General features: G+C 40.2%; 1 protein-coding gene across 1 annotated transcript; it reads left to right on the top strand.

Moving 5' to 3' along the window:
• Positions 1–592: 592 nt before the first annotated feature.
• apobb.1 (apolipoprotein Bb, tandem duplicate 1) lies at positions 593–18,242 on the top strand. Its single transcript, XM_044329380.1, has 29 exons — positions 593–685; positions 1,009–1,041; positions 1,179–1,291; positions 1,393–1,538; positions 1,647–1,794; positions 1,945–2,097; positions 2,443–2,567; positions 2,677–2,762; positions 2,868–3,312; positions 3,430–3,544; positions 3,996–4,142; positions 4,227–4,438; positions 4,574–4,769; positions 4,863–5,042; positions 5,152–5,355; positions 5,465–5,632; positions 5,727–5,932; positions 7,841–8,023; positions 8,108–8,238; positions 8,341–8,551; positions 8,640–8,812; positions 9,327–9,487; positions 9,573–9,682; positions 9,772–10,145; positions 10,294–16,263; positions 16,355–16,466; positions 16,559–16,582; positions 16,722–16,908; positions 17,005–18,242. The coding sequence occupies exons 1-29, from the start codon at positions 631–633 to the stop codon at positions 17,995–17,997; spliced, it is 11,361 nt and encodes a 3,786-aa protein (XP_044185315.1). The 5' UTR covers positions 593–630; the 3' UTR covers positions 17,998–18,242.
• The last annotated feature ends 1,838 nt before the right edge of the window (positions 18,243–20,080 follow it).

Here is a 20,080-nt window from a genome sequence, read left to right as displayed (position 1 = left end):
GTAATAGTTCATCAGTTCTAACTATGAATCCAGTGGAAGGCAAACCTACTTAAACCTGTCATTCTCACATCATGAACTGTGAAATATTTTACCCAAATTTTCAAGTCAAGTCAGTAAATCACAGTGAATGGTTTATTTAATCAACTGCAGCTTAACTTGACAAATAGACTACACCAAGAAAAAGGTCTACATATGACTGAAAATGTATTGTAAGCTGTCCTTTTGACAACACTGCTGCTCATGGAAATTTTAATTTTTTGAATTTACTTTAAACCCACTACTATCTGAAAAGGCTGGACTTTATTTTAATCAAAGAAAAATTTAAATATCTTATCCAATTAAATATCCATAATATGCATTTTTAAATGCATATAGACACTTTGAACATTTGACAGAATTGATCATTTTTGTAAGCCTGTGCTCTGGGCAATGAGTATCTTTTTAAACCTTTTGCCTTTGTCCCTCCACACAGGAGGGTGGGATGGACTTTGAGCGTTCAAAGCACTGTCTGGGCCCCTCAGTGGTCTGATAGAGCACAGCTCAGGGTATAAAAGTCTCGAGCTGAATCTGAGAAATCAGTCTCCTCTGAGTACTCGCCAACCCTAAGGGAGAGAGTTTCACGAACCCATCATGGGGGACTCAAAGCTCTGCCTTTTGCTGCTCCTGAGCACATCTGCCTTGGCTTGTGAGTAGCTCTTCATTCTCACCTATGATAGCTCACTGTTTTGCTGGACATTATTTTATCAAGAATTTCCTAAATTGTATTGTTTTATTTCTTTTTTTTTTGTTACAAATCCTCAAAAGTATGTTGTAGTAAAAATTAGAAATAATATGTGTTTGCCACCCATGTGATGTGGGGAGCCAAACTACAACAATTATGACCTATGACCTATGGATTAGTGTAGTGATGTTACAGTTTATTTTATTTTATTTTATTTAACACATTCTGATTTATGTTGGTTTCATTAGAATTATTAAAAAATAAATGATCTGACTTTGTCTTCACAGTTGCCCAAGATGAAGATCAGCCAACCTGCCTGCGTAAGTTACACCAGACTACTTGCTGTGATCATGTAACTGTGTAGACATCCAAACTACACAGTTACAATCATTTTATGGGACTGACTAGATCACTATTACATGCACAATCTCTTCTCAACATCGATTTTCTCTTCTAGTTGCCAAAAGATACAAGACCCTGCACAAGTATGAATACCAATATGAAGCTGAATCTCTGAATGCCATCAACGGAGCCTCACTGTCTAAGCATGGACCCAAGGCCTCTTGCATGGTACAAGCAAGATATTTAAAAACATCTTCAGTCATCAGATTTTTCTTTCCATGTAAAAAAGAGTGTCAGACATGAGAAAAAATGTTTGCCCTCTCTCACAGGTTGAAATTGAAGTGCCTCAGACTTGCAGTTTCATTGTCCGCACCTCTGGCTGTAGCCTGAGTGAGGTGTATGACATGGACACAGACGGCAGCCCTATGTTCAGGCCTGCATCTGGCTCTGATGCCTTTGCTGCTGAAATGGAGAAGTAAGTTACTCCATAAAAAATCCATAATATCAAACTGCCACAAGAATATCTACTTTGAAACGTCAGAGCCAACTGAATTGAATTAAAATATCTCTCTTTTTCTTTTAGATATCCTCTGAAGGTTGTAGTTGAGGGTGAGTATGATGTGAAACTGTACCCTGAGGAAGGTGAGACAACAACCATCCTGAACATCAAGAGGGGTATCATCTCTGCTCTGGCTGTGCCTCTGCTGGAAGAGGAAAAGAACAAGAATATGGTACAGTTATTTCCCATGAAAATGCCCTAAAGAGCAATATATTTTGGTAGCATCTTCAAAAGGAATCATGCTTTCTGATAATTAGTTTGAAAAAAGCTGTCTATAATACACTCTAAATCTATATTTTTTTTCTGTAATAATTTATTTTAGCCCACAATCCACGGCATGTGCAAGACCTATTACACCATCAACGCTAGAGAGGACATTGCAACTGACATCAGCCTCAACAGGGATCTGTCCAGATGTGACAAATTTGTCCCAATGAGAGATCACACCAGCCCCCTGGCGCTCATCTCTGGCATGGTAAGACATCCAACAAACATTGTAGCAACAAGAATTTTTTTGGAAAGATACCGAATTTGTGACAGCTTTTACATAAGCAACATTTGCTGTCTTAAACAGTACATCCAGTCTTGGTTCTTAAATTGAAAATCAGAAAGTAATTTTATGTTTGTGAGAAGAGCAAAAGTAATTTGTGTAAATTAAAAATGACTGACACTAGCGTTAAGTTGTAATAGTAGCATTCAAGCTTTATGCACAGAATTTTTAAGTATAAGTACTTTACTGCAGTGCATAAACACAGTGGCTGTTAACCTCTTTAAAGTCAAATATTCCTCAATATTGACATGATCATTTGTCTACTTTCAGCATTACCCTCTTGCTCAGCTGGTCAGAAGCTCCCAGACCTGCAACTACAAGTTTGACAATGAGAAGAAACACATGACCTCTGGATCCTGCACAGAGAACCACATCCTCATTCCCTTCTCACACAAGTAAGTCCAACCTTGCTGTGCTCTATTATGTAAGTGTATGTACTGATATTTGATGTGTCTTATCCAAGTGTTCTACATTACTTTTTAACCAAGTGTCTTCTTCCTACAGGGGAGAGTACGGAGTTACCAATGTTGGAAAGCAAGAACTGACCCTGGTTCAGGTTTCTCCTCACAATGATAGAGTCTTTGACCGAAGTAAGCCCAATATTTCATTTGTGTTGTTTTAATTTATGGTTCATTGTTGAAATTACACTAAAGATAAATTTAACTCACTTCTACAATGCTGCTTGTGTATCACAGGTGACATTGCTCTGGGTCTTCATATGGAGGCTGTCGAGGACAAGTCTGTTGTCCAGGATAAAGCTGCATGTCTGGATCTCCTGAGAGAACTGGCCACTCTGCCTGAGACCGAAGGTGAGAGGAGGGCCCACCTCTTCCACAAGCTTGTCACCATGGTCCGCGGAATGAAGACTGAGACCCTGAGCCCTGCTATTCCTGAGGCTCTTGCAGTGTCCCGTGTTCTGACCTACCAGGTTCTGGCCCAGTGTGGAACCCCTGAGTGCAGCAGTGCCATCATGCAGATCCTCAGGACCTTTGACAGCTCGTCACTTGAGGTTGATGCCGCTGTTTTTGCTATGGGACTTGTGTCCAATCCCTCTGCCCTACTGATCAATGACATGCTTGAGATGGCCAAATACAAGATCAGCAAGCCCATCATGTATGCCCTGAGCAATGTTGTCAAGAGGTGAGTGAAGTTAACCAGACTTTAATCAAGGTAGAGGATTAGCTGGATGTTTCAGCGGATGTTTTTAAAATCAGATATTCAGGCTTGGAATTTCATTATCAATTTTCTCTATAACAGGTTTTACAAAACTGAAGGAAAACTGATCCCTGAGATTTACTCTGTTGCTGAGTTCATGGCAGCCCAGTTGGGTGACTGTTCTGGTCACAAAGACAACACTTTTATGACATTGAGGGTAGGTATCTAAAAAAACAAAAATTGTCACAATATTATCTGTGGAATTACTGCATACATGCACAATAAATCATTTGGTAGATTATCAGATGCATTTGAATTACATATTTTTTTAGTTATGTATTTACAAAAACCTCTGTGGTTTTCTCTTCAATTTTTGATTTAAAAAAAACAAAAACTGAACATAGACCTACAGAATGGCATTGTGAAATAACACTGCCACTGCCAAAAAAGGAAAAAAATTAATGAGGTAGAAAATTATGCTAAATGGAGAGTACCATAAATTATATTAAAAGACAGGAAAAACATTAACATTTGAAAGGTTTTCACATTGAATAAAAGATGCTAACTTTAGTCAAAACCTGACCACCACTGGATGTCCCCAAAAGCATGTCTGAATTTACATTCTGCTCAATGAAGAGAATGATTTTTTTTGTTTGTTTTGATTCTAGGTTATTGGAAACATGGCCCCAGCTGTTGTGCCTGCTAGTCCTGCACTCAGAGCTGCAGTGATCCAATGTGTGAACCAACCTGCAGCTTCCCTTGCTGTGCAGCAGGCTGCCATCCAAGTATACAGGCTGACTCCCGTCCCTGAAGAGGCAAGTCAAATTCATTGGTTTGACAGATTATTGTAATATTTATATCTACTGTAGGCTCATTTTATTGATCTCTTTTGGTCACAGGGCAGAGAGGTTCTCATGCAGGTACTCTTGGACAGCGCTAGCCCCATGCAAAAGCGTATTGCTGCATATCTGGTACTTATGAAGGACCCCCAGGCAAGTGAACTGGCTCAGCTGACCAATGCCTTGCCCACTGAGCAGGATAAACAAGTCATGAGCTTTGTGATCTCCCACATTACCAACATCTTGTCTTCAACTGAGCCTGAGACCCAAGAGTAAGTGAAGAGTTGATGCAGGTTTATATTTATATTAATGTTTAAATTTGTGTTTTCACATACTTGGTGAGTAGATTTTCCAATTTGACCACTATCATTGGAATAACTATGATATTTTTTCTTTCTTTCATAAAGACTGAGGCAGAAGATTCGTGATGCCCTGCAGGGTAATGAGATTGGTCCCATCATGGACCCCACCAAGTTCTCTCGCAACTACAAGATCGGATCCATGGAGGGCAACATGATCTTTGAGGGTACCAGTTACCTGCCCAAGGAAGTCATGCTTGAAATGACTCTTAAGGCATTTGGCTATGACATTGACATGATGGAGGTAAACAGTTTGAGCTATTTTAATACAAATCATGGTTGAGGTTGTCTTTCAGTAAGTTCAGTTGTGACTATGAAATTTTTGTCACCTTTACAGGTCGGTATGGAGGGCAAAGGATTTGAACCAACTGTTGATGCCCTGTTTGGAGAGAATGGATTCTTCCCTGACACTGCCCTCAAGACAATGTACTTTGTTGCTGACAACATGCCACTCAGAGTCAATGAGATCCTGCAGAACATGCTGCCAGCTATGAAGAAGTACAAGATGGAGAGACAGGTACTCAGAGCAATCCGTTTGGTTAATCAGACTTAAAACAATTGTAGTCATCATGTGTAATTTTTACATAATGGAATACTTTTGTAATAGTGTGCACACTTCTGTTTAGGCTTCCCAGAACCTTATGAGGGAGATCGGACGCAACCTCAACAAACTGGTAACAGAACTGAAGAGCACACAGTCTCCAGAGGCAATGGTGTATATGAGACTCTTAGGAAATGAGCTTGGATATCTGAGGACCAATGATATGGAGAGGATGGCTTATTCTGCTGCCATGATGATTGACAGCATGTTCAAGATGTTCCCCACAGATGTAAGTTGTTTTCCCAGTTATGTTAATTAAACATAGCTAACAGAATTGATTGTGTATTTGTTTATCATTTAAATTTCAATTGTGTTTTATGTGTTTTTATCTGTCATAGCTAATGAAGGAACTGATGACTAAGGCTGACAATTCGATCTTTGCCCACTACATCTTCATGGATAATGAATTCTTCCTGCCTACTGTCACTGGTGTGCCTCTGAGGATTGCACTGTCTGGTACATTCACTCCTGGTATCAAGGGTGGACTTAAGATTGCTCGTGACATGGTAATTACCCATAAATGTGTTTAATGCCACCTGTAGTTTTAATATTACACAGCATTGACAAAACTATTCACATTTCTCCTACTTTCCCACACAGAGCGAAGTTGCATTCATGCCCTCTGCTGGCATTGAGTTTGTAACTCAGGTTGGCTCCTACATCCCTGAATATGTCAACTCTGGATTAGAGATGCACACTAACATTTTCCACGAGAGTGGGCTCAGTGCCAAGATCTCCATGGAACGTGACCAAGTCAAGCTGACCATCCCTGCTCCACAGAGCCCTACCAAGCTCATCAAAATGACGTAAGCCTTGGTAGAACTTTCAGATATGCTATTTTTTCCATCTCAAATGCAGGACACAGGCAACAGTACCATTAGTAATGGAATAAAGCATCAGACAGAAGCTGTTTTGCACTTCTGGTTGTAATGCAACTGTTAAGCTAACCTGAAGTATAAAGGGAACAAATCATAAATGGAGAGACCAGGGGGGCAGAGGGGTAGGCCGCCCCAGGACCCACGCTCAGTAGGGCTCCACTAGGGACATAGTGCACGACCCGATTCGTGAGCGCAGCAGGAATAATAGAACTCTCTTAACTTTTTCAATTCATTCTCAGTGTGGGTTGCAATGGCAAAGTAACTGTCTGTATTTCTGCTCGGTGACTGGGAAGTGAAGACTGCTGAAGCAGTGATTCAAAGTTAATGACCAACTTCGCTGACAACTTTATCCAAAATATGAGCTATTCGCGTCTTTTTATGTTTGTGGTGAATGAAACTTGCAAGACGAAGTTTCAGCTGTCTGAGGCTCATTATGAGCTATTTGTGTTTGTGCATGGATGAGGCCAGACTATCTGACCTCACTTTACTTAATGGACTATGCTTAGCTACAGGCTGAGCAGGGTCAAAAATTGGTGAGTGAAACAAGTAACTTCCATAACTTATGGAAATTATGTTATGTACTAGATCTTGTACTGGGATTGACAAGCCTGCCAAGGCTTTGAATAAGGTGGATTTTCCCCAGTTTTGCATTTATAAGTGGTCCAGTCACCTGATGACTGTGTGTGATTTGAGAATGAGCCTGTGCAGAAGCTCTGTCTGCTTGTTGCTTGTGACAATTCATTCAAGGATATAGATATATATATAAAACAAGAGTGAGTGAGTCGTGTATTTGTTAAAGGCAGTGATACTTTTTGACATGGACAAAAACTCTTAAAGAATGAAGAAATATGTGTAAAGTCATGTATCTACAATATGTGTGCATTGTTTCTTTTTACATGCCGTCTAAATGCCATCCTAGAGTTTTCTACTTAAATGTAATGTGGTTTGCTGTATTACACCACTATGAAACACTCTGTTTTGATAAAATGACATGTTATCCTACTTAATACCTTATTTCTTTATAATGACCTGTCTCACCACATTGCTATTATAAGTGCTTAGTCTTAGACTTAATTTAGCTAACTTTGATGAATGTGTAGGGTCACAAGATGATAAAAAGTACAAAACAGAAAAAAGAGCAATTTCTGTTAATTTTTTTTTTTTTTTTTTTTTTTTTAGATTTTTCTCTAATTGCACTGCTCTTTTCTTGGGAAATACAGGGCATACTCACCTCTCCAGGGTTAAACAAAGATACAAACATCCATAATAAGTCTTTACTAACTTAAATTTTGTTTATGAAGAAATCAGTCAGGATGTTATATTAATCTGTTTTTTAACTCCATGCTCGTTGCATCTCAGCACCTCTCTGTGAGACTGCCTGTGGTGTTGTAGACCACTGTGTCTATTTTATGTTTATGTTATTTCCGTGTAAGAAAAACATGGTACTGAGACAGCACACCTGGCTTGTTGCTGTCTGTGGTCGTGGTGCTGAACCATTTGTTAATCAATGCACACTGAGCACTGTGTGCTGTCCTCGGTGCTGAAATGTCTGAATATGGCTGGCAAACTGTTTTCTTTTTTGTTCTTCAAAACAAGCTTGTTTGACAAAGTGGCTTCACTATATGTTATGAAGCACTATACTATATTTCTTAGACATAGGCTTACTTTGTTCAATAAGTGATAATTTGTGCAACATTTTTTTCCTCCGCACATAGCCTCTAATAAATAATTTAGGGAATTTTATATCTGTGATTTCAACCATTTTAACTTTCCTAAATTTAAATGAAAGAAAAACAGCCATATTTCAATTTTAACTTTGTTACATTTCAAATTTAGAAACAACCTGGTGGCAGTGACTGGATCAGAGGTGAGGACCATCCCCCCTATGGTGATGGACAAGGTTGACGTTAGTGAGTGCACCCCCTTCTTCGCTGGAATGAAATACTGCACTGCTCTGCAGTACACCGATGCTTTCTCTCAACAGACAGCCCCCTACTTCCCCTTCAACGGAGACAGCAAGTGAGCAAACCAACAGCAAATAATTAGCCTTCTAAAATAAATTACTTGAGAAATACTGGCTAATTTATTGAATTATCTTAATAGATTTGCTGTGGAGCTCCACCCTACTGGTGAAGTCACTGAGTACACAGCCACTGTTGCCTATGAGCTCCTCAGGGAAGGAGAAGAAGGCAGGCAGAAGGTTGACTCTGTGAAGTTTGTTCTGAGGGCTGAAGGTAATGTACAATATTTAAAAATCTTTCAACCTCATCACTGGCTCAATCTAGAGAGGTTTAATGGAGTTAAATAATATTACTGCACTGGTTTGTCAACAATAGGTGCAGAACCCACAGAAGCCAGAGCAATCATGAAATATAACAGAAGGAAGAATGTCATCACAGCCGACTTCCAGATCCCTGACTATGATGTGGAGGCTGGATTCAGACTGGGCGTTGTTGATGGGAACACCAAGGGCAAAGGAACTCACTCCATCTCTCTTGACCTTATTAACAAGAACATCCCTCAGCTCTCCCTGGTTGGCCGTGCCAAGTAAGAAATTAACCATGTATCCTGACCAAATAATATAAATGTCACCCTTATGATTGAGATTATGCTAACTCATTGGTAATTCTTTCAGTCTGAAGGCCATGAGGGAAGGTATGCTGCAAGTCCAACTTCTGGTCCCCTCAATCAACACTGATGCCACTGTCACAGCTAACCTGAAGCGTGAAGAAGAATTGGAATTGCAGCTTAAGAGTGAAATCAAGGTCATGGATGCCACATCTGAGCAGAAAATTGAAATTAAATATGGTAATGTATTTTCCAATTACTAATTTTTCAGAATATTCCTTGACAATTAACTTAATGGTTGCTTACTTCTTATATAGGTGCAGATGTTTTTTAATTTGTGTTTTGTTTTAATTCCTAAACCTGGGTCACAGTAGCTGGTTATCCTAAACGTTGTAAGACAAGAATCAGAATCAAGATGTTAGACAGAATCAAGATTTTGATCACATCTGTTAGAGCCTACACAGACTGCAGCCCTCAAAGCAAAATACGTTTTGGTTGCAAACCTGCCATTTTACTTGGGAGAAAATGCCAAATTCGATTTTGTTTAGAATTTTTTCCCCTTAACTCTAACCTGGGTTTTAAAAGCATATTTCCACATGTCTGATGACTTCATTGTTCTCTATTGTTGCAGATTTTACTTGGGAGAAAATGCCAAATTCGATTTTGTTTAGAATTTTTTCCCCTTAACTCTAACCTGGGTTTTAAAAGGATATTTCCACATGTCTGATGATTTCATTGTTCTCTATTGTTGCAGATGCCAGCAAAGTTGAGGTTGAGTTCAAGTCTGATGTGAACGCTGAGACAACCATCTTGCCAAACGCTGATATGTTTGAGAAGTATGGCAACCAACTTCTTGACACACAGGTGGGGCAGACTGACATGAAAGTCCGTCACATCTTTAAGGAGTTTGTGGAGGTATGAATCTTTGATTTAACAATTAATCTGATTTTCATGGGTAAAATGTGAAGCAAGCATAAAACAAGGATTATCTGTTTCTTAGGCGGCAAACAACTACATGGACAAGTATGGTGCTGATATCCCTTACATTCAGAACTTCAGGGTACCTGATATGCCTGAGATTTCCCTGCCAGAGACACTGTTCCTGAATGCGTAAGTGTACACAAGTTCATGGCAATTGTTTAAATGATCTGATTTTATTCCCAAAACATTTATGCATTTGACTTCTGTCTTTTTAACAGTGAAGCAAAGGCTGTCTACTACTTCAACAATGAGCGATTCACCATTACTATCCCTCTCCCTCTTGGAGGAAAGTCAACAGAAGAGCTCAACTTCCCACCCGCTTTGACCACACCTTATGTGTCTCTACCCCAGTTTGGACTAGAGATCGCATCCATGGAGATTCCAATCCCAGAGCTTTTTGTCCCTGAGAGCCTTACTCTCTCTTTTCCTCTTTTTGGTAAAGCTGAGGTTTCAACTCTGATGAAGAGCAACCTTTACGACATGGAGGCCTCAATGGCTGCCGGCAAAGATGTTGTGGAAACACCTAGCTACTCAGCTAAGTTTGATGTGAAAGGAACCTCCCCACTTGACATCCTCTCAGTTAAGATTGAAGGTATTTCATAGTAAATATTCATAAATTTAGAAATTGTCACATTATTGTCTTTAACTAACAGTTATAATGATGTACTATTACTATTGTAATATAATCCCACTATCCTTGCAATGATCAGTTATCTTTTCTTCTTGCGTGTTTTATTTAGGCTCTGGAATGTTGGCCACCACTGAATCCATCAAGGCCCACTTGAAAAGCTCTTTGGCCCATAAATTTATTGAAGCCAGTATTAGTATTGTTGAAGATGCAACCATCTCTGACAAAATCAATTTGAGATCAAGCAGCAAGATTGAAGCCACAAGCCCTTTTGGTCTCAATATTGCACTGGAGCACACTGGTATGGCTGGTGTCAACACTGAAGAAATCTCTGCCGACAGCAACTTTGAGGGAATGTTCAACGCTGGACCCCTCTATGGCAAGACCATTTCAACCCAGTCATTTACCATCCTCCCATTCAGGCCAGAAGCAAAGATCGATTCTTCTGTTCAGTTTGACTCTACAATTGTTAAGGCCCAGAACACAATTGCAGCAACCCTTGTCAATGGCGAATTCTCAGTTGTGTCCAACACCAATGCCTTTGAAGACACCTTGACCCATGTTGTTGACCTTTCTTTCAAAGACAGCAAGCTCTCACTGAAATGTGATGCTAATGCCCTTGCTCTTGGTATGAAGATCCACAACCAGGCTAAAGCCTCTGCTGGTGCTGGCGAAGTTGTCCTGAGAATGGAGACAAATGCAGACCACTCTGAAAACCGTGTTTACTCTCTGCTGACTGCCTCTCTTGATGTCAATGGTCTGGCTGTAAACAATGATGCCACTGTGAAGCTCCTTGAGAATGAGGGTACTCACAAGATAACTCTGAGAATGAACAAGGATGGTTTGACCACAAGTGGAACAACCACCCTCCAGAGCCCCCTGTCCCTGGAAAACACCTTCAGTGCTGGGCTTGATGCTTCAAGGGCTACTCTATCCATTACCAATAAGGCTGCAATGGATGTCATCAAGGTTGATAATGCCAACACTCTGATCATTACTCTTTCTAGCCTTGACTTTAACTCAAAGGCTGAAGCCACCGTTAGTGAATATGCTTCTTACATTCATGATATCACCATTGACCTGAAACCCTACACTGCTTCTGCAAATGTTAATAATAACCTGAAACTTCTGGCTGCCAATTTCATAAATGAGGCTCAGCTGCAGGCAGAGCTTTACAAGATGGACCTGACTGGAAGCATGAAAGCCACCTATGGGGAGGAAGAGATCAAGCACACCTATCAGGTTAACTATGCTGATATGACTGCTACCGCAAAGTGCAGCACCACTGGAAAACTCTTTGGAACTCACATGAGCCACAACACTGAGCTTGAAATTATTGGTCTTGCTGCCAGGATCACCAATGATGCCCGCTTCAACTCACAGCCAATGCGCTTTGACCACACCATCCGTTGCAGCATTGTTCCCTTTGATTTCAACCTTGATGCCATCTTCAATGCTGATGGAGACATGACCATGTATGGAAAGCAGAGTGCCCAGCTCTATGGCAAGTTCCTCCTCAAAGCACAACCCCTGGCTTTTGCTAGCTCACATGAATGCAGGGCATCTGTGACCCAGCAGTTTGATAATGGTTTTTCCCTAGAGACCACATTTGACAACAAGATGGATACTGTTCTGTCACTCCAAGAGCAGAAGACCAGTTTTAGAGTGAAGTCTAAAATTAATGAGCATGCCTTTAATCAGGACATGAGTGTTTACAACACTGCTGAAAGAACAGGAATGGAAATTTCTGGTACCATCCTCACAAATATCATTAACACAGAGTCCACAGAGAACCAGGAATTCACCATCTCTGGCTTCCTCAAGTATGACAAGAACACAAATAGTCACATAATTCAGTTTCCTCTAATTGAAAATTTGCCTGTCTTCATGGAAAGCATCAAGGGTTTTGTTGTGCATATTGCAGAGGCACTGCAGGACTACATTAACAATGAGGAGATAAGGGCTAAACTTGAGGCTCTTCCCCAGTATGTAAGTGAATTTGTTTCTCAACTGAATATTGATGGCAAGGTCATTCAGCTGAAGCAGTATTTCAATGATTTTACCCAACAATATGTCATCTCCATGGAGGATGTGGAAGACTCTTTGAGAAACCTGAAAGTTACTGTTGAGAAACTGCTGGCTGATCTCTCTGTTTACATCCAACATTTTGCTGATATGATGAAAGAGATTATTGTTAGTGGCACCCTGCCTGAAACCCTCATTCAGAAGATCCAGCAACAGCTGAATGCTATTAATGAGGACTTTGACATCAAGGCTATGGTTGTATATATGATTGATACCATGAGGGAGATGATCCAGCAGATTCACCTGGAGCGCAGTAGCGTCGAATTCCTGCGTTATATTGAGAACAACTACGAAATCACGTTGAAACTGAAGATGTTCCTGAATGATATGAAGAACTTCATTGAGAACTTTGACATGTCGACATACGTCGCTGAACTGAAAACATATATTTCATCCATCAACTTCAAAGGTCACATTGAGGAACTGGTGAGTCAGATTCCCACAGAGATATTCAGTGACATTAGCAAAATGATTCGGGACCTTGACATCGTAGGCAAAATCAACACATTCTATGCCAATATGAGAGAGTTGATTGTAAAGTTTGAGGTTGACAAGAAGGTTCAAGCTGTCTTGGAAAAGGTTGTGGAGGTCATCGAGCAGTTCAAAATTGATGAAACTATCAGGGCTGTAGCCAAGATGGTGAAAGATGCAGACATCCCTACAAGATTCACACAAGCCTTCCAGGGTGCTATCAACTATTTGAAAGCAACCGAAGTGAGGGATATAATTGGGCAACTGAATATGTATATCGAATCTATTGTGCAGAAGCTGAACTCATTGGATTATAATGACATTGTGGATTTGACCAATCAATTCATTGCTGAGTACACAATGTACGTGAATGAGCTGATCAGGACTCTTGAAATCCCCCAGAAGCTTGAGGCAACAAGAGATTTTGTCAACTTTGTCTTATCCTCTGCTAAAGGATTCATGGATCACCTGAGAGAAATCAAAGTTGCGGAAATGATGAAATCGGTAAAGGAAATGATTGACCAGGTTGTGTTTGATGACCTTAAGAGATTCTTCGAATTTATAAAACAGGAAATCACAAATCTGGATGTCAAAGCTGTGTTTGGCTTTTATCTAGAGACAGTGAGTGAATTCTACAGGGAGGTCATAGTCCTTGTCACTGATGTGTTTACCACAATGGTTGAGATGATTAAGAAGGTGGCACCTGAGCAAAAGATCATCAGCGAGATTCAGCAGATCATTGATGGGTTAATTACTGAACTGAAGAAAGCCGAGCTGAACACGCCATCCTTCATTGTTCCTCTCACTAATCTTATTGTACCTTCCATGAAGTTCAGGATGGATGAGATTCAGCAGTTTGAAATTCCAACACAGCTGGACATCCCTGAGTTCACCATCCTGGGTTTCCACACTGTGGAAGCTACCACAATTTCCTTTGATGACATCAAGCAGAAAATCATTGAAATCATTGATTTCATTGTAAACTTTGAGATCAAAATGCTTGATTCAGATGCTTTCTTTGGAGACCTGACACTGAACTACCTACCTTCCATGCCTGAGATAAACCTCCCAGAGATCACTCTTCCTGAGATCTCATTCCCTACCATCCCACAAGTTCCCATAGAAAAGCTGGTTAAGTCTCTTCAGGTTCCTGAGATCAAACTGCCAACTATTCCAAGTGAGATCATGGTCCCATGCTTTGGTAAACTCTATGGTGAGATTAGATTCCAAACTCCCATCTACACTGTCAAGACATCTGCTGAGTTCCAAAACTCCACTGAGAATGAAATGACACCTAAGTTCACTGGATTCCTTATTTCCCAGGGCACATCTCCAAGTTTTGAAATTCTTAATTACAAATTTGACTCCACTGCTCATATTGCAATCCCCAAAATGAGTCGTGTTGTCCTTGCAGAGACTCTAAAGTTCAACCATCTTGCTCTTGGAGTTGATCATCAGGCATCTGTAACTCTCTATGGACGATCAGCCCAGGCACAAGCCAAGACTGCAGTGAAGGTCACCACTACACCTTACACTGCTGACCTTATGAATACAGCCTTTATTGCTATGGAAGGGGGAGTGTCTGCTGCTCTGGACACAACTTACAATCATTTAGTGAACTTCCCAATCATCAATGTCAGAAGTGATGCCACTGTAACCCAGAAAGTAATTGCTCGCCAAGATGGCTACACCCTCACTCTAACAGTTGACAATGTTGGCAATGGCAAGTTTAATGCTGAAGAGGGCAACCACAAGAGCAACCTGCATATGTCACTCACTCCTAGCATTGTCACACTAACTTTCTCTGGTGACACAGACTCTACCATCTTGAAGATGAAACAGCAAATTACTGCTGAATCTGGCACCCTTGTCTACTTCAAGTTTAACATCCGTAATGAGGCAGAAGCACCAATCATAAAGAACAGTCTTGTTGTGGCATCTGGACATGCTAACCTTTATGATATGAAGATTGAGCTGAAGGCAAACCATGATACAGAACTGTACGGTGCAGTGACTGGAGTCCTGTCCAATGGAATCAACATCATAGTCCAACCCATTGAGTTTGTCTTTGAATTCCAGAACAAAGGAAATGCCAAGGTCAACATTTTTGAAACTCTGATTGCTAAGATAGATCTGCAGAATGATTACTCAGCCATCTTCAAACCTGACAGCCAACAGATGAACACAGTATCTCTGGCTCGTCTTAATCAGTACAAAATGTCATACAACTTCACTGTTAGTAATAATGAAAACGAGGCTGGTGTCTTTGTTGCCATGGAAAGTGAAGCCGATCTTGACTTTCTGAGATCCCCCATCAGCATTCCTGAAATTGATCTGCCTTTTGTTGACTTCCGTACTCCAGCTATCAGTGATCTGAACTTGTATGAGCAGACCGGATTGAAGCAACTTTTGACCACCACCGAACAGACTGTTGATGTGGATGCCAAGATAGTTTACCAGAAAATGAAGGCTGCCCCCATGGGTAACATGATCACGGAGCTGTCCTTCAAGTCTGCTATTATTAATCTAAATGTCAATGCTGGACTGTATGCTGAGGATGATCTTGTATTCCGTATGGGAGCTACCACCACCTCTGTATTTGAGGGCCTTAAAGCCAAACTTGATGGTACCACCAGTCTGACCACCAAGAGAGGAATCAAATTGGCCAATTCCCTGTCCCTGGAAAATAGTCACATTGAAGGCACTCATGACAGCACAGTCAGTATGAGCACTGAAACTTTTGAAACTGCTGTCTCTGTGACTACTGTTGCAAAGATTGCCCTGCCCATACTCAACCTGGAAGCAAACCAAAATCTGGTTGCAGACACCAAAACCAAAGCAAATGCTATCTCCACCATGAGAATGAGGGGTGATTTCAACATCCCTGTGATCAATGCTGTTGGAAAGACAGAGGCAGACCACAGTCTGAAGTTGGAGGGAACCTTTGAGGATGTTTCCATGGAGTCATCCACTAAGGCAAACATGGATGGCACAGTGCTTGAAGACTATCTAGTTTTGGGAATCCTGGATAATGAGGTTAATCTGTACCTGAATAATGATGGTCTACGCTCCACCTCCAAGATCATTGCTGATGCCAAACTTAACCATGCCACCACCAAAGTCATCAGCATGGATATAAATGAGAATCTTGCTGTTGAAGCCTCCATGAGCCGTGTATATGCGGTGCTGAAGTATACTGGCAACAACGAAGCAAACCTGTTCAATTTCAACACCAAGGGGAAGCATGTGGCCCAGGCTACCATTGATCTTGCACCAACATCCTTGACTGCTGATATTGAGATTGATATGTCTCAGCCAAGCGATCTGGGTGATCTCACCTTCTATGAGAAAACTGTTGCTGAAGTGACAGCTGCCAAGCAGAAGATCTCTACCAATACCAAGTTTGTCAGCTCACTGTACACCACAAACCTGGTAGCAGAAGTGGAGGGCGATGCTCCTGTCTTCAAAGTCACCTTTAAGTCCTCTGCCACCTCTGGCATTGTGTTCTTGGAATATGACATGGATGGTGAGTTGTTTAAATTCCTTAACCATATTTAACTGTTTTATGTTGCAAGCATTGTTGAGCACAAAATCTTACAAACAATTCTTTTCATTAGGTTCAACTACAGCAAACTTTGAGAATGAAGCTCTGAGCATGAATACCAAGGTTGTCCTGACACATGCTGACCTGACCATGGATGTCAATCATGTCATTACCCAAGCCTTGAGGTAACATTCTGTGTTTGTTTTAAAATACATTTTGAATAATTGCTTCCAATTTTCAAAGTTTAAAGTAATTGTGAAATTTCTTCAAATTTTAGGAGAAAGCGCCAAGTTGATGACAGGTAAATATTTTTTCTACTTTTTCTACATTTTTAATTTTTGACAATTTATTTTAACATATAAATCAGATTACTTCATGTTAAATTGCATATCAAAAATTAATCAAAAAATTTCGTTTGAAATGTTCTTTTTCTTTCTCAGTGTCTCTCGCCACACCCTGAATGTGGACATCACCAGTCCTACTTTCACTGATGTGAACCTTCGCTATGCTGCTCGCAGAGATGGTATCAGCGCTTCAGTATCTACCCCATCCACCGGCTTCCTTGGCCTTCAGTTCAATGGCAGAGTCCCATCTCAGATGGGTGCAAGAGTCTATGGCCGTTATCCTGTGAGTATGATTAACGTGATTGTTTTAATAGCATAGGGAAGTGGATACTAAAATCCTAATATCACAAACAATATTTTCTTTTCTCCTATTCAACAGTCTGCCCCAGAGGTTGATGTTGACATCTTGGTCATCAGAACATCTTCTAAGGATGCTGATAAGATGAACCTACAAATTGCCTACAACATGGAGACACCCAAAGTGATGCTCTCTGAATTCAAGACAAGACTCCCTTCCATCATCTCTTCAATCACAGTGTTTGCTGACAAGTACCAGATCACTAAGAACATGGAGGAGCTGAAGAACTCTGTTGTTAACCGCATCAACGAGGCCTATAACGATGCCATCAACTATGACGTTCAAATGAGCCAGCTGTCAATCTTCTTCAGGAACATCATTGTCCAGTACCAGAAAACTGTCCAGGTCTTCCTGGATGCTGTTGTCAAGGTCTTGAGGGAGACCCAGTTTAAACTGCCAGGGTCTGAGGAGATGACCACTCTCCCTGAGGTCCTAAAGCAGCTGACCAGCAGCATTGCTGCTATGCTAGATAAAACCATCCAGATTATTTATGAGAACATGGAGGTCTACTATAACTCCTTTGTTGAGAAGATCAGCAGTGTGAAATTGCGCATGCCGGTTGGTGATGCAATTACTGGAGGCCAGATCTTTGATCAGGTGAAAACAGCTTTCAAGAACATCTTTGATGAACTGGTGGACTTTGTGAAAAATATGGAGAGTCTTGACACAATGCTAGTGAAGATAGGTGACACTCTGAAAGCTGTTGTTGAGAAATCTGAGGAGTTTGTTGACTCAGTCAAGTCTGACTATTTAGATGCAGTGTTCATCAACATCAATGTCCTCTATCGTAACTTTATCACAGTCATAAAGACAGCTGTTAACAAGCTCTCTCTAAGTATGGAGGACCTCAACAATCTTTTTAATAACATTATGAATGTGGTCATTAATGTGATGGGGCAGTTCAATGAAACTGTTTATAGTTTCCTGCAGCAAGTTTCAGAGGAGGCTCAAGGCAACATAAAAGTTAGTGAAGGAAGGCTTGAGATTGACCTTCCATTTCCCTTCCAACAGTGAGGAACCCTCACAGACTGAGGCATAAGTCAATATGAAACACTATCACCTGTTTAAGACATATGCTTGGAAGGAGTATGGACAATTAGCTCTTTAACCATATTTATAACAACAAGTTTAACAAAGACACCTGTTGTATCATTTTAATTTAGATAGTTTATTGTGTACAAACATTGAAAATGTAACATTGTGCTGAGATTCACCTTCCTGCAAAGAGTGAAAAGCATAAATAAAATACATCAATACAATCTGTAAATGTCTGATTTCCTTATTCATGTTTTTCAGAATTCACAACCAGTTAGTCTTTTACCCAAGTTAGTGTTTTAACACATTTTGCATGAATTTCACTAATTTTTTTTTTTTAAAGCTCAGAGCTTCAGAGTTACCCTGATTAATTTTCTCTGGGAAGTTAACAATTTGATTTGCAAGGCATTGGGGAATTCAAGGTAACATGAGACTGGCCAGTGATGTAAAAAACTTAATTTGCAAAATTTTGAAAAATTAAAACTTAATAGAAATGTGGGCAAAATTTGCTTGGAAACTCCATAGTGATTTGCCGAAAGTGATATAGTGGTGGGACGGGAAGTTTAGTGTTTATGTGCTGTTAATAAATTTCTGTAGAGGAGTTGATCATTGCTACAGTCTATTATGTAGTTGTTATGTAGTAGTACAATATATGTTCACTGTAAAAACATTCTTTCAAGCAGTCAGCTGTTTTACCTTACAACAGCTGGTTTAACAGGAACATCTTGTACATTACATATTAAAAGTTATGTTCTAGATTATATCAAATGCTTTCATCACTAAGGACAAAAGAGACAGAAATAAAAATAAAACATTTAGAGCCACTGATTGATGCAATTAAAAGGTTTTCTGTTTCCATATCTTTGTCAGCCTTTGTAGTGGAAGATGGACTGAGCAGTAGAAATTAAATGTATTTTGTTCATGTACAGTTACTTTGCACTTGACCACATACAGTATGTTATATGGGCTACAGAACTGTCCTTTTCAGGTTCTTGTTCCTCCTCTGTTGTGGTCAGAGGATCCAATCAAGGGAACTGCTATTAACTGAACCATTCGAACAATCTATGTTTTTATGCCATGTATAACATGTCAAAAATATACTGTCAATATACCTATTAAAGCCATGCATCCTCTGAATACCCTGGGTCTCTAGTTTGTGGTTGTAAATTTTCATCAGGCTGTGATTATCCTAGAGGTCTCAATAGGTCATTTTATACAGTGAGGTCAAGTTTCAATAAATGATCTCACTACAATGAAATGGCTACTATAGGGACTAACATCATCACACATGAATATAATTGGGCTCATTTAATCCACAAGAGTCTGAGCTTTCCAGTCACACCAAATTAATTCAATTCCAAGACTGTTTGAGGACCCCAGCATGCAGAAATATTCAAATACACCATTTTTGGAATAAGCAAAAATAACACATTTATACTGCATGCAAAAAACTGCATGGTTTTTGCCCAAAACTGCATGGGACTAGCATTAAGTGGGCATGTCTGTCAAGGGCTGACTTGTGGGTGACCTTAGAACCCCTTTTCATTCAGATATCTTGAAGTGAGAGGCCAAGGGACATCTCTTTGCCAGTTTTTCCCTCACCAAAATTTAGCGTAATTTTGGAGTGTTATTCAGCTCCCTTTGCGACAAGCTAGCATGACACGGTTGGTACCAATGGATTCCTTAGGTCACCTAGTTTCACATGATACCAGATATCTTCACTGTATCTGAAAACTGAGCCTACAGCCTCTGAAAGCCAGTAATGTCAACCGGCATCCTCTGGGAGTGGAAGAGGTTAAAAGTATCCAGACTGATTCTTATGTTTTTATTATGTAGCAGTCATTGTTTGTATCTCTTGCCAGTCATTATCTCAGCTCCTTCTTATGTTTCCTCTTTGGCTTAATATCACCTTCCTTCGAGATGGATATACATCTTTAAATCAGACTCTTAAATTGTTTGATATTGTTGTTATTAGGAAAAAATATAACATCTTTTATCCCAGGGAGGTGGGATTTTCTAAGATACAGGAGGAATACAATTAATTGTTAATTAATTAAATTTT

This window comes from Thunnus albacares, chromosome 16, assembly GCF_914725855.1.
Source record: "Thunnus albacares chromosome 16, fThuAlb1.1, whole genome shotgun sequence".
In the NCBI taxonomy this organism is placed as follows: domain Eukaryota; kingdom Metazoa; phylum Chordata; class Actinopteri; order Scombriformes; family Scombridae; genus Thunnus; species Thunnus albacares.
The sequence above is the reverse complement of the archived record's forward strand: the minus strand, read 5'-3'. Positions and strand labels throughout refer to the sequence as shown.